The 14837-nt window shown below is 52.5% G+C and overlaps 1 protein-coding gene across 3 annotated transcripts; it reads right to left on the bottom strand.

The window, feature by feature from the left end:
* Nucleotides 1–322: 322 nt before the first annotated feature.
* ECH1 (enoyl-CoA hydratase 1) lies at nt 323–10808 on the bottom strand. Of its 3 annotated transcripts, none has more exons than XM_001084167.4 (10): nt 10738–10808; nt 10350–10533; nt 10118–10206; nt 2327–2451; nt 2192–2240; nt 1941–2005; nt 1327–1397; nt 1158–1229; nt 749–899; nt 323–615 (listed from the first exon to the last, which is right to left on the bottom strand). In XM_001084167.4, the coding sequence occupies exons 1-10, from the start codon at nt 10802–10804 to the stop codon at nt 511–513; spliced, it is 978 nt and encodes a 325-aa protein (XP_001084167.3). In that variant the 5' UTR covers nt 10805–10808; the 3' UTR covers nt 323–510. The 3 variants fall into 3 exon arrangements, with proteins under 3 accessions (XP_001084167.3, XP_077838862.1, XP_077838863.1); XM_077982736.1 differs by having other exon boundaries at nt 1941–2028; nt 2164–2240; XM_077982737.1 differs by lacking the exon at nt 1941–2005 and having other exon boundaries at nt 1327–1428; nt 2164–2240.
* Nucleotides 10809–14837: the final 4029 nt, after the last annotated feature.

Consider the following 14837-nt stretch of genomic DNA (forward strand, 5'->3'; position numbering starts at 1 on the left):
ATGCCAGCACCAGATCCCATGTGCTGTGCAGTGAGAGGCGCCAGGCAGGGCACGAACGCCACCCTCAACCCCAGGGCAGGCAGGGAGACCGGGAAGCCTTGCAACCCAGGGGGAGCCCAGCGACTTTTGCTCACTCCCTCCTTCCCTGGCTCCCTTGTGCCCCTCGCCTGCCCGCTGCCAGTCTGAATGGCCATCACCTCCATGCCACCCATTCCCATGCATCCAACCTCTAGCCCCAGCCTTCAGGACTGCGGTCTCTGGAGCCCCCAGGGGCATCCCAGCCCCTCCCACCTCTCCTCTTTCCAAGAAGATCACCGGGTTCTTTACTTTGCTTTATTGTTCGTGGGGTGAAGATAAGGCCTTGGGCTTGAGGAAGTCATTGTCATATAGTTATAAACTGGGAGACTGGGTGAGAAGGCATAGAGACAACGGTCATCGCCCATCCTCCCTTTCTGCAGATGAGGTGGGACAAGGCCAGGCCCCTGGCTGGGAAACGGGATGCGAGAGCTCTCAGAGCTTGGAGAAGGTGACGCTTTTCAGTTCCTTGTTCTCAGTCACGGCTTGGACCGACTTGGTGATGTCCTGGGTCTGCAACATGCTCATGTTCCAGGACGCCTGGTACCGAGGGTGTTGGGAAAGAGGAGACAGATTAGCAGGGGCCAATCAGGATGAAGCATGCGGCACCCTGAGCCTTGGTTAGTCCCTGGGGTTAGAGGAGGGCTGTGACTGGTTGGAGCAAGCGCCTTACCACATAGTTGAGGCTCTCGGCCACCGAATGGTTGCGGGAGTAGAGCAGGTTGACCTTGGTGCTCTGCACCGCCACGGGGCTCTTGCTGGAAATCTCGGCCGCCAGCGCTAAGGCAGCATCGAGCATGACCTCCTTGTCTGGGAACACCCGGCTGCAGCCAAAGAGATCAGGGACCGGGTGGGCTGGGAAGGGCTCTCTCCCCCAGCCTCCCGCAGATGAAGAAGTGGCCACTCACAGAGGAAGGCCCAAGACCCCAGAGAAACAGCCCAATGGGAGCAGGGGACTGACCCCACACTAAAGAAATGACCTCGCCAAGAAAGGATGCCACTTGGAATTCTCGAGCGAGGAGGCCTCCACCCCTCCAGGCCTGGCTGCCCCCAGCACTGAGCCACCAGGGCCATGGCCCTACCTGACCAGGCCACAGCCCAGGGCCTCATCAGCCATCATCTTGCGGGCGGTGAAGGCCAGCTCGTTGACCAGGCTGCAAAGAGGAGCGTGCATCAGGAGGTGGCTGTCACCCCGGGGCTGCGAGATGCTCTGGGGTGCCCCGCCCACACACCCACACCCCCTGCACCCACCTCTGGTTCCCGATGACCTTGGGCAGGCGCTGCAGTGTTCCTACATCGGCAGCCAAACCCACGTCCACCTCCTGGGGGAGGAACCGGGTCAGTGTTTGGTTTCTGCCCAATACTGTGCCCCTCGCAACGGCAACGTCCATGAAATTTCATGTTTACTGGAGAGTCCCGTCCCACCTTCACCCCAGGGACTTCCTCCAAAGTCCCACTCCATTGCCCAGGCAGCTTCCTGGCTCAGGCAAGTTCCTTCAACCTAGAATAGAGCCTGCCTTCCCACTCACACGCCCTCCCATCCCTTCAGGGCAGCTCCATCTGTCATGAGAGAGGCGCCCTCTTCACCCAACCTGAGACCCTTTTACTGTGTCCGCGGCTCCATCCTGCCTCCCACCTTCATCCGTATGGCCCCAGGAGCAATCCCTGCCTCTGGCACCTGCCAGCCTCAACCCCACCCCATATCTAACCCATTCACAACTTCACCTCTTGACTTCCTCTACGGGCAAGTCTTACTTTGTCAGGTTCAACTCCGACTCTTCCATGAAGCCCTCGGGGCTCACTCCAGGCCCCCCAACCCCACCCCACTCCCCAGCTCTAAGCAGGAGCTCAGGAGGATGGCTCACCTTCACCTGGAAGAAAGCGTCCTGGGCACAGTACCGGATGTCACAGGCGGTGATGAGGTCCACACCTAGGAGGTAGAGGCCAGGGACGCTGAATGACCACCAGAACCAACCCCGCCCCCCAGGACATGTGGCTGCCTCTTGGGACAGAGTCTGGCCCATGACAGAGCTGAGGCTGGAGGCCAGTGGCCGCAGCATTGGGGCAGCAGCCCGACCCGGGGAGCACCCGAGCAGGAGGACAGCCACAGACTCACCTCCGCCAATGCAGCCCCCGTGGACGGCAGCAATCACAGGCTTGGGGCACTGAGAGGGAACAGGAAGAGTGGGGTCAGGGCTGGCCCAGGGGAGGCGGGCATGGAGGGGGATGCCCTCCAGCCCCCTAGAGTCACCTTCTCGATGACGCTGAAGGTCTCCTGATATCGAGTGATGATGTCACGGAGGTACCAGCTGATCCGGGCCACATCATCTCCTTTGGGCTGCAGGATGTCCGAAGCCAGGTCCATCAGGTCAATACCTGGTGAGAAGGCGTGGAGAGCTCACCCAGGCCCCCAGTCCCCACCCATTGCCCCAACCAGGGGTCAGAACCCAGGCGCAGCAGGTTCGAACCCCCAAACCACCAAGGCAGAAAAAACAACTCACACAGGACTTGGTGAGGGATTGCATGTGGAGTGGGAAGGAAATAAAAGCCAGCATTTGTGGAGTCATAACTCACTGAATCCTCACAACAACCCTACCAGCTAGGTCCTATTACTATTTGTGTTACCGATGGGTAAACTAAGGCACAGAGAGGTTAAACACTTGCCCAAGGGGTCACACTGGCTGGTGAGTAGTGTGAATTATTTAAATTAACTCATTAATGTTTTTGGAGACAGGGTCTCACTCTGTTACACCAGCTAGAGTGCAGTGGCATGATCATGGCTCACTGCAGCCTCCAACTCCCAGGTTCAAGCAATCCTCCCACCTCAGCCTCCTGAGTGGTTGGGATTGTGCCCAGGCTGGTCTTGAACTCCCGGGCTCAAGTGATCCTCCTGCCTCGGCCTCCCAAAGCACTGGGATTACAGGCGTGAGCCACCATGCCGTGCCAGAGTGGGATTTTAAAATCTGGACCATGCAGCTGGCTCCAGAGACCATGCTCTTCCCCAAGATGCCAGACAACCCGGGACTCAGGGTCTGCGGCGTGAGCGATGCAGTCAATGGTGCTGCTGTTTCCTGAGATGAGAAACATCTCAGGATGCAGCAATTTCTGTGGCTCCAACTTCAAGATGATCCCGAATCTGACCTTTCCTCCATCAGTTGTTCTCCATGAGCCCGCCCTGCTCTCCGTTTCCACCTGTGTCCCCAGTCTGTCCCCACACGCAGCCAGGGGGAGCCAGGGGACACCTTCTTGGGTCAGATGCTCTTGTTTTTGAGACAGAGTCTTGCTCTTGTCGCCCAGGCTGGAGTGCAGTGGCATGATCTTGGCTCACTGCAACCTCCACCTCCTGGTTCAAACGATTCTCCTGCCTCAGCCTCCGGAGTAGCTGGGATTACAGGCTCCCACCATCACGCCCAGCTAATTTTTGTATTTTTAGTAGAGATGGGGTTTTGCCATGTTGGCCAGGCTAGTCTCGAACTCCTGACCTTGTGATCCACCCGCCTCGGCCTCCTAAAGTGCTGGGATTACAGGCCTGAGTCACTGTGCCTGGCCCAGACCCTCTTTTTCCCTCCTGTCGCTATTAGAACAAAATGGAACATCCTTGTTATGACTACCCTGCGTGAACATCGTTCACAACCTAGTACTTTGGGCACACTGCCCTCCAACTGTGTGTGTGTGTGTGTGTGTATGCACATGCATGCGTGGACAGGGCTGCTGCAGTGTTACAGGATCTTCTCGGTGAGTAGGTGACCTGGAGTAATAGGAGGTGACCTGGAGTAAATATCCAGAGGAGGCCGGGCGCGGTGGCTCACGCCTGTAATCCCAGCACTTTGGGAGGCCGAGACGGGCGGATCACGAGGTCAGGAGATCGAGACCATCCTGGCTAACACCGTGAAACCCCGTCTCTACTAAAAAATACAAAAAACTAGCCAGGCGAGGTGGCGGGCGCCTGTAGTCCCAGCTACTCGGGAGGCTGAGGCAGGAGAATGGCGTGAACCCGGGAGGTGGAGCTTGCAGTGAGCTGAGATCCGGCCACCGCACTCCAGCCTGGGTGACAGAGCGAGACTCCGTCTCAAAAAAAAAAAAAAAAAAAAAAAAAATATCCAGAGGAGGAGAGGGAGGGAGCCAAGGACCTTTGGGCTGACAACTGTCCCTCCCTCTTCAACAGCCACACACCGACTCCTTCACTTCCTTCAGCCACAGCTCAAAGGTCACCTCCTCAGAGAGGCCCTCCCTGGCCAACCTAGCTAAACAGTGGCAGCATCCCCTGCATCCTGATCCCGCCTTACCTCTGGGCTGCATGGCTCCCTATCTTATCGCTATGTCCGTATCTGCTTGAGGGCCTGACTCCCTTTCTAGAATGTGAGCTCTGAGAACACAGGAGTTTTTGTCTTTCTGTCCACTGCTGGATCCTCTGTGCCTAGAACAGGGCATGGCACACATGAGCTGCTGAATAGGTTACCAATATAGACAACAGTCCCCGTCCTCGTGGGGGAGGCAAAGGAATAAACAAATATTGTGGGGCTGGGCTTAGTGGCTCACACCTGTAATCCCAGCACTTTGGAAGGCAGAGGCAGGAGGATCGCTTGAGGCTAGGATTTTGAGAACAGCCTGGGTCAACATTGCAAGACCTCTTCTCTACAAGAAATGAAAAAATTAGCTGCACATGAGGCTGGGCGTGGTTGCCTGTACTCCCAGCACTTTCGGAGGCTGAGGTGGGTGGATCGCTTGAGCCCAGGAATTGGAGGCTAAGATGCGTGAGCTATGATCGCGTCACTGCACTCCAGCCGGGGCGACAGAGCGAGACCCTGGCTCCAAAATAAAAAGTAAAAAGAAAAGAATATGGCAGGACAGAGAGGTGAAAAGACAAGCGGTGGTAGGAGCCAGATCACTGCCTGAGGCCAAAGTCCCCCTTACTTTTAACCAGCATGCCAGCTACTGAGATGACAGACATTTAGCAGTTAAAGAGCAAGGAGTCTATGGCCAGGCAGCCTGAGTTCCAAAATCCCAGCTCTGCCACTTACAAGCTGTGAGAATTGGGTAAGATTTTTGCTCTCTCTGGATCTGTTTCACCTTTAAACGGGGCTTAGAGCGAAACCTGTCTTGTGGACTCTGATTGGAATTAATTGATATGTTTAAAGTGCTTAGAAAGGGGCGTGACACACCGTGAGTGCTGCATAATTGTGGCCAACTTTTTCTTTCTCTATTTAGTAGTTCTACTCTATTACTGGGTCATGGCATGACCCGCTGTTTCTTCTTTCTGGCCTTCGGAGTCTTGCTGCTTAAAAAAAAAGACGAGACGGCCGCATTCAGCTGGGAGCTGAAAGATGGAGAACCTGGGACCGGCACAGCCAGAAAAGAGCCTCCTCTTTCTGTTCTCGGACATGACCTCTATGAGAGCAAGGGGTCAGGAATGGGGGCTGCCTCCCGATTCCACATCTCCAGCACCCGGGAGGGGGCTCTGGCCCTGGACTGTGTCACTGAATGTTTGTCAAATGAATGAACAAATAAACAAAAGGAGGAACAGAGCAAGATGCAGAAAAAAAGGAGGAGGCTGGGCGCGGCGGCTCATGCCGTGATCCCAGCACTTTGGAAGGCAGAGGCGGGAGGATCACTTGAGCTCAGGGGTTTGAGACCAGCCTGGGCAACATAGCAAGCCCCGCCTCTACAGAAAATGAAAAAACTAGCTGTGCATGGTGGTGCACACCTGTGGTCCCAGCTACTTCAGGGGCTGAGGTGGGAGGATGACTTGAGCCCAGGAGGCTGCAGCTGCAGTGAGCTGAGATTGCTCCGGGTGACAGAGGGAGACCCTGTGTCAAAAAAGAAAGAAAGGGAGGGAGGAAGGGAGGGAAAAAGAAGGAAAGAAGGAAGGAAGGAAGGAAGGAAGGAAGGAAGGAGGAAGGAAGGAAGGAAGGAAGGAAGGAAGGAAGGAAGGAAGGAAGAAAGGAAGGAAGGAAGGAAGGAAAGAAGGGAGGGAGGGAGGGAGGGAGGGAGAGGAGAGGGAGGAGAGGAAGGAGAGGGAGGGGAAGGAGGGGAGGGAGAGGAGAGAGGAACGGGAGGGAAAGAAAGAAAGGGACCTGGGAAGATGTTAATGGACAAAACAGAAAGAAAGAGTTGACTGTCTGTCTTCCCCAGTGAGTTGGGAACGCCATGACCGCAGGGCCTGGGACTGTCTCAGTCACGACTGGGTTCCCAGCACTGGGCTCTGGGCCCTGTGCAGAAATCAGTGTGGGAAATATTTTGCTTCTGGTTCACTCCTAAAGGGCCGACCCTCCCACGGACAACTACATACTCTGGCTGGACAAGACACAAACAATTATCTGAAGGCACGGGGCAGATTCTGGAGGGAGTGGCGCTTGGGAGAGGGGCAGAACACTCCCTCGGTGTTTTTGAAAACGGTTTTGAAAGCTTTCAGCCTGAGGCCAGACTGAAGTTGGGCTTGAAGAGCCACAGGATAGAGTCCGAGGGGACCACAGCTGCCGGGAAGTGAGGGGGGATATTCCAAAAAGGGCAGAGCCAGAGCGAGGAGTCCCGAATTCTGTGTATCACCTCTGTCCTAATCTCTTGCTGGGAGATTTATGTTTTTGTTGTTGTTGTTTTGAGATGGGCTCTTGCTCTGTCGCCCAGGCTGGAGTGCAGTGGCAGGATCACAGCTCACTGCAGTTTTGACCTCCCTGGCTCAAGCCATCCTCCCACCTCAGCCTCCAGAGTAGCTGGGAGTGTGGTCATGCAGCACACCCAGCTAATTTTTGTTAGAGACGAGGTCTCAGTTTGTCGTCCAGGCTGAAGAATTATTTTTTTAATCTTTTGCTGGGGGTGCACGTATGGTTTGTAAATCAGCAAGAGGCCAGGCATAGTGGCTCACGTTTACAGTCCCAGCACATTGGGAGGTCGAGGCAGGAGGATCGCTTGAGTTCAAGAGTTCAAGACCAGACTGGGTGACATAGCAAGTCCTCACCTCTACAAAACAATAAAAATAAAAAGAGAAAAACCAAAAAAACTCATTCCAACTAAGCTACCAAAACAGGAAATTCAACATTCTTTGGACTTATATGATAGAATCCAGAATATCCACATCTTATTCTTATATCCCAACATCCAGGAAACAATCCAAACTAATTCAAAATAAAAAGAAACAGAGAAGTGAAGCCATTTTCTTTTTTTTTTTTTTTTGAGATAGAGTCTTGCTCTTGTCAGCCAGGCTGGAGTGCAATGGCGTGATCTCAGCTCACTGCAACTTCCGCCTCCTGGGTTCAAGCCATTCTCCTGCCTCAGCCTCTCCAGTAGCTGGGATTACAGGCGCGCACCACCATATCTGGATAATTTTTGTATTTTTTAGCACAGACAGGGTTTCACCATGTTGGCCAGGCTAGTCTTGAATTCCTCCTGACCTCAAGTGATCCACCTGCCTCAGCCTCCCAAAGTGCTGGGATTACAAGTGTGAGCCACTGAGCCCGGCCTGCCATTTTCAAGAAAAAAGATAATAAGGAGACTGACCCCAAGATGACCCAGATGTTGAGATTAGAAGACAAGGATTTTTTTTTTTTTTTTTTTGAGACCGAGGCCTGCTGTGTCACCCAGGCTGTAGTGCAGTGGCGCCATCTCGGCTCACTGCAACCTCTGCCTCCTAGGTTCACGCCATTCTCCTGCCTCAGCCTCCCGAGGAGCTGGAACTACAGGCGCTCGCCAACACGCCCAGCTAATTTTTTTGTATTTTTAGTAGAGACGGGGTTTCATCATGTTAGCCAGGATGGTCTCAATCTCCTGACCTCGTGATCCACCTGCCTTGGCCTCCCAAAGTGCTGGGATTACAGGCGTGAGCCACGGCGCCCAGATTTTTTTTTTTTTTTTTTAAGTAGAGATGGCGTTTCACTGTGTTAGCCACCGCGCCCGGCCAGAAGACAAGGATTTTAAATCAGTCATTATAACTATGCTCAATGGCAGGAAGAAAAACATGCATGAGGCCGAGCGCGGTGGCTCAAGCCTGTAATCCCAGTACTTTGGGAGGCCGAGGCGGGTGGATCACGAAGTCAGGAGATCGAGACCATCCTGGCTAACATGGTGAAACCCCGTCTCTACTAAAAATACAAAAAACTAGCCGGGCGTGGTGGCGGGCGCCTGTAGTCCCAGCTACTCGGAGGCTGAGGCAGGAGAATGGCGTAAACCCGGGAGGCGGAGCTTGCAGTGAGCCGAGATCGGGCCACTGCACTCCAGCCTGGGTGACACAGCGAGACTCCGTCTCACAAAAAAAAAAAAAAAAAACATGCATGACAAAAAATAAATAAATGACCAGGTACAATGGATCACTCCTGTAATCCCAGCACTTTGGGAGGCTGAAGTGGGCAGATCACTGAAGGCCAGGAGTTCAAGACCAGCCTGGCGAAAACAGTGAGAACCTGTCTCTACCACAAATATAAAAATTAGCCGGGCATGGTGCCGGTTGCCTGCAATCCCAGCTACTCGGGAGGCTGAGGCAAGAGAATGGCTTGAACCTGGGAGGTGGAGGTTGCAGTGAGCCGAGATTGTGCCACTGCACTCCAGGCTAGTCAACAGAGTGAGAGTCCTTCTACAAAAAAGAAAAAAAAAATTAGCCAGGCCTGGTGACAGGCACCTGTAATCCCAGCTACGCAGGAGGCTGAGGCAGGAGAATTGCTTGAACCCAGGAGGCAGATGTTGCAATGAGCAGAATTGTGTCACTGCACTCCAGCCTGGGTGACAAAGCGAGATTCTGTCTCAAAATAAATAAATAAATAATGAACCAAATGGGAATTGGAGAATTGAAAACTACAATATCTGAAATTTAAAATCAGTGGGTGGTACCTGGGCGCAGTGGCTCACACCTGTCATCCTAGCACTTTGGGAGGCCTAGGCGGATGGATGACCTGAGGTCAGGAGTTTTAGACCAGCTTGGCCAACATGGTAAAACCCCATCTCTACTAGAAACACAAAAAATTAGCTGGGCGTGGTGGCAGACGCCCGTAATCCCAGCTACTCGGGTGGCTGAGGCAGGAGAATCACTTGAACCCAGGAAGCAGAGGTTGCAGTGAGCTGAGATTGCGCCATTGCAACAAAAGCGAAACTCTGTCTCAAACAAAACAAAACAAAACGAAAAAATCTGGGTGGGCTTTACAGGAGGACAGAGATGAGGAAAGAGTCAGTAACTGTGATCAGTGGAAATTCTCCCATCTGAAGAACAGGTCAGTGGGTCAATCCAAAGATCCAACTGACCTGTAACTGGAAATCAATGAGTGAGTTGCAGAGTTGCATGAAAGCATGTTATTATATTATATGCTGACACAGCTATAGACTGAGAGGTTAAGCATGTTCTTCATGGCCATAGATCCAGGATGGAAACCCAGACTTCAGAGCCTATGATCCCGTCATGTTCTGTTGGACTAATTTTCATATTTGAATGTTTTAAATTAGGCCTTTAAAAAAAAAAAATGATAGGGCTGGTGGCACCTGCCTGTAAACCTGGCACTTTGGGAGGCCGAGGTGGGAGGATGGCTTGAGCTCAAGTATTTGAGGTTACAGTGATTTATGATTAGGCCACTGCACTCCAACCTGGGTGACAGAGCAAGATCCTGTCTCCCAAAAAAAAAAACCACACACACACAAAAAACAGATAAAACTGTAAGTTAGGGGTCGGAGTGGTGGCTCACGTCTATAATCCCAGCACTTTGGGAGGCTGAGGCAGGCAGATTATGAGGTCAGGAGAGCGAGACCATCCTGGCCAACATGGCGAAACCTCGTCTCTACTAAAAACACAAAAATTAACTGGGCGTGGTGGCCCGCGCCTGTAGTCCCAGGCAGGAGAATTGCTTGAACTCGGGAGGCAGAGGTTGCAGTGACCTGAGTTTGCGCCACTGCACTCCAGACTGACAACAGAGCAAGACCCTGCCTCAAAACAAACAAACACAACAAAACGAACAGCAAAAAAAGTGTAAGTTAGAAGCTGCTTAAAATCCTAATTAAGAAGCACTGCTCCACTGTCTATTGCCAGGAGCTGGGAAGGCTGGTAGGGTGTGTGAAGAGCGTCTGGTACCTGCAGTGAACATTTTTCCTGCACCAGAGATCACCACCGCCCGACAGTCAGCGTCTCTCGAAATCTTGTTGAAGCACTCTACCATCTCTCTGTGAAGCAACGAGTGAAGGGCTACAAATGGGGTGGGAATACCCTGCCCTCATGTCCATCTCCCCACAAGGTTCCACTCTGGCTCAGTCCCGCAGCCCCCGCCTCCCCCAGCAGGCAGGCCTCCAGGATCTGCAGGTCACACCTCCAGAAGGCCTTGTTCATGGCATTCCTCTTGTTGGGCCGGTTGAGCTGGACATGCAGAACGTGTTTCTGCGCAGATGTCACACGAAGGGACTCATAGCTGTGGTCTGGGGCTTCCTCTTGTGCAGAGGAGCCAGTGAGGCGAAGGCTAATACTGAGGCCCGAGTAGTTGGAGGCTGTCAATCCTGCGGAGAAAGGAAGAGCCTTTGATGACCCCAGACTCCAAGACACAGGCCTATAGAATTAGGGAGCCCTTCAAAAGGGAGCACACGCACCCCTGAATTTAGGGGACTCGGGCCCTTCGTGACCCCGGATGGGCCTCCCCGTCCTACAGCTGCTATAACAGCACGACAGCGCGATACACCACCATAAGTCAAGAGGTGACTCACGCCGGCTCAGTAGGTCGCGGAGTCTGCGAGAAGCCACTATCCCCGCCGCCATCGCCGCCGCCTTCATCTACGGCGTTGGGACCGAGTAACCCACCAGTTAGCGGAAGGGGCGGGCACAAACGGCCGCCATGTTGAGCGAGGGCACCGATGCCGCAGCCTGACAGGCAAAGACGCCGTTCTCCCCGCCATCTTTACTAAGGGCAGCCGAGTTCCGGTTGCCTTACATAGTTAGAGCCAAGCTCAGAAAAGGACCCTTTGCCCCAGTGGGAACCTGGCCTGAGAAAATAGCTCCTGCAACGGTGTGAACCCGGGAGGCGGAGCTTGCAGTGAGCCGAGATAGAGCCATTGCTCTCCAGCTCTCCAGCTTGGGAGACTCAGTCCAAAAAGGAAAAGAAAATAGCTCCTGCTAAAGTTCATGACACCGCTGTTTCATAATGGTGGAATAATTGGCGACAGCTGAAACGTCCAAGGACATAATGGCAGCAGAGCTTGTCATCATGCATGTGTATATATCATGTTAACTAAAAATAAAACTTGCATTACTGTGAGTTTACCCACGTAAAGGAATGAGTACAGACGAGCCAACATTAAGCGCTGACTGTATATGAACTCCCACCGGGAGGTCGTACTGTTTCCCACTATATGCAGAGGAAACTGACTCAGGCACGGGAAGACACGAGGTTCAAGGTCTCTGGGCTTCAGAAGGGCTAAAGTAGGATTACATGGTTCCAGAGTTCATATTCTTAGGCCGGCGCGTGGCTCACGCCTGTAATACACTTTGGGAGGCCGCGGCAGGCGGGAGGTCAGGAGTTCAAGACCAGCCTGGTCAACATGGCAAAATCCCGTCTCTAGTAAAAATACAAAAATTAGCTGGGTGCGGTGTCCGGCACCTGTAATCCCAGCGGGAGGCTGAGGCAGGAGAATGGCTTGAGCCCAGGAGGCGGAGATTGCAATGAGCAGAGATTGCGCCACTGCACTCAAGCCTGGGTGACAGAGCAAGACTCCGTCTCAAAAAAAAAAAAAAGTTCATGTTCTTAAAAAAAAAAAAAAAAGCGAAACTCCCTTGGTAAAAGCCAGCTATCCGAAGGCATAAAAAGTACTTTAAAACTGCTGGCTGGGAGCGGTGGCTCACGCCTGTAATCCCAGCACTTTGGGAGGCCGAGGCGGGTGCATCACGTCAGCAGATTGAGACCATCCTGGCTAACACGGTGAAACCCCGTCTCCACTAAAAATACAAAATATTAGCCGCGCGTGTTGGCGGGCGCCTGTAGTCCCAGCTACTTAGGAGGCTGAAGCTGGAGAATGGTGTGAATCTGGGAGGCGGCGCTTGCAGTAAGCCTAGATAGCGCCACTGCAGTCCAGCCTGGAGACAGAGAGAGACTTGGTCTCAAAGAAAAAAAAAAATTAGCGGGGCGTGGTGTTAGGTGCCTGTAATCCCAGCTACTTGGGAGGTTGAGGCAGAAGAATTGCTTCAACCCAGGAGGCAGAGGTTGCAGTGAGCCAACATCATGCCACTGCGCTCCAGCACTTCAGGCTGGGTGAGAGAGTGACTCTGTCTTAAAAAAAAAAAAAAAGTATAGCTGGACATGCTGGACATGCACAGAATACGGCATATGTATATAATATCTCTGGAAGAAGACTCAAACTGTTAACAGGAAATGAAATTGGATGCTAGGAGAGAAACTGGTAAAATTCACTTTTTTTTTTTTTTTTTGGAGACAGAGTCTCGCTCTGTCGCCCAGGCTGGAGTGCAGTGGCCGGATCTCAGCTCACTGCAAGCTCCACCTCCCGGGTTTACGCCATTCTCCTGCCTCAGCCTCCCGAGTAGCTGGGACTACAGGCGCCCGCCACCTCGCCCGGCTAGTTTTTTGTATGTTTTAGTAGAGACGGGGTTTCACTGCGTTAGCCAGGATGGTCTCAATCTCCTGACCTCGTGATCCACCCGTCTCGGTCTCCCAAAGTGCAGGGATTACAGGCTTGAGCCACCGCGCCTGGCCTAAAATTAACTTCTTATCACCTTGACTGGCTTAAAAACAATAAACCCTACTTGATTTTATTTATGGCTGCAAGATGAGTGTAGTTTTTCCTTGTCTAGAGATTGAAAGTTCCATAGTGAAGCAAAAGTTGTTTATCTGCTAAATGACGCTTTTGTGACGTCATTAAATGTTAACAATGTAAGGCCGGGCGCAGTGGCTGACGCCTGTATCCTAGCACTTTGGGAGGCCGAGGCCGGTGGATCTCAGGAGTTTGAGACCAGTCTGGCCAATATAGTGAAACCCACTCTACTAAAAATACAAAAGTTAGCCAGGCATGGTGGCATGTGCCTGTAATCCCAGCTACTTGGGAGGCTGAGGCAGGAGAATTGCTTGAACCGGGAGGCAGAGTTTGCAGTGAGCTAAGATCGTGCCAGTGCACTCCAGCCTGGACGACACAGCAAGACTTTCTGGGGAAAAAAAAAAATTCCCAACTACTTGGGAGGCTGAGACAGGAGAACCACTTGAGCCTGGGAGGCGGAGGTTGCAGTGAGCCGAGATTGTGCCATTGCACTCCAGCCTGGGTGACAGAGCAAGATTCCATCTCAAAAAAGAAAATTTTGGCCGGGCGCGGTGGCTCAAGCCTGTAATCCCAGCACTTTGGGAGGCCGAGGCGGGCGGATCACAAGGTCAGGAGATCGAGACCACAGTGAAACCCCGTCTCTACTAAAAATACAAAAAAAATTAGCCAGGCGCGGTGGTGGGCGCCTGTAATCCTAGCTACTCAGGAGGCTGAGGCAGGAGAATGGCGTGAACCCAGGAGGCGGAGCTTGCAGTGAGCCGAGATCGCGCCACTGCACTCCAGCCTGGGCAACAGCGTGAGACTCCGTCTCAAAAAAAAAAAAAAAAAAAAAAAAAAAATTTTATTCACAGTAAATTCCCAATGCGGGTTATTCTGAAGCACACATGCATAAACTTCAAGGTTTGTGAACTGCTCCTCTGCAAGTCACCTGTTCCCTCCAGTAGCAGTCAAAATCCTTCAACCAGGATCCTTCCAGGTGGTACCCCCCATTGCAAGGCATCTTCACAGGTTTGCATCTATACAAGTGGGAAGTTATCTACCATATGTTGCAATTATATAGATCCTTTATGTCTTGAGACATGGTCTGGCCCTTTCGCCCAGGATGGAGTGTAGTTGTGCCATCACAGCTCAAGCGATCCTCCTGCCTCAGCCCCTATGAGTAGCTTGGACTATAGGCACAGTGCATGCCACCATGCCCACATTTTTTTTTTCTTTTTTTGAGATGGAGTTTCACTTTCATCGCCCAGGCTGGAGTACAATGGCACAATCTCGGCTCACTGCAACCTCTGCCTCCCAGGTTTGAGCGATTCTCCTGCCTCAGCCTCTTGAGTAGCTGGGACTACAGGAACGTGCCACCATGCCCAGCTGATTTTTATTCTTTTAGCAGAGACAGGGTTTCACCATGTTGGTCAGGCTGGTCTCGAACTCTTGACCTTAGGTGATCCGCCCACCTCAGCCTCCTAAAGTGCTGGGATTACAGGCGCTTGCGCCACCGCGCCCGGCACACTTTTGTATTTTTTGTAGACAGGGTTTTGCCATGTTGCCCAGGCTGGTCTCAAACTCCTGGCCTTAAGTGGTCTGCACCTTGGCTTCCCGAAGTGCTGGGATTACAAGCATGGGCCACTCAGCAATTCCACTGGCACGAATTTACCTCCTGATCAGTATCAGTGAAGTTGACCAAGATATTTGTGTAAAGATATGTGTTATAGTGCTGTTTACAATAGCAAAAATAGACCTGGAAATTACCCTTTGGGACCAGGTTGAGTAAATCATGACACACCCACACAATGACACTGTAAGGGCAAAGACAAATCACTCTGAAATGATACAGAACACCAAGGTTTTGGGGTTTTTTTTTGACACCCCGTTGCCCAGGCTGGGGTGCAGTGATGCCGTCACAGCTCACTGCAGCCTTACCCTCTCGTTGGGTTGGGGTGCTCCACCTCAGCCTGCCAGGTAGCTAGGACTACAGGCACTCGCCACAGTGCCCAGCTAATTTTTGTGTTTTTAGTAGAGGTGGGGTTTCACCATGACGGCAGGGCTGG

The sequence above is a fragment of the Macaca mulatta genome, chromosome 19 (assembly GCF_049350105.2).
Source record: "Macaca mulatta isolate MMU2019108-1 chromosome 19, T2T-MMU8v2.0, whole genome shotgun sequence".
Classification (NCBI taxonomy): domain Eukaryota; kingdom Metazoa; phylum Chordata; class Mammalia; order Primates; family Cercopithecidae; genus Macaca; species Macaca mulatta.

Coding starts and splice junctions, on each gene's coding strand:
- ECH1 (XM_077982736.1), bottom strand. CDS start 10,804: ATGAAGGCGGCGGCGATGGCGGCGGGGATAGTGGCTTCTCGCAGACTC. Junction 10,207..10,349: donor ATGAACAAGGCCTTCTGGAG/GTGTGACCTGCA, acceptor GTTGCTTCACAG/AGAGATGGTAGAGTGCTTCA. Junction 2,029..2,163: donor GTGGCTGTCCTCCTGCTCGG/GTGCTCCCCGGG, acceptor GTGGTCATTCAG/CGTCCCTGGCCTCTACCTCC.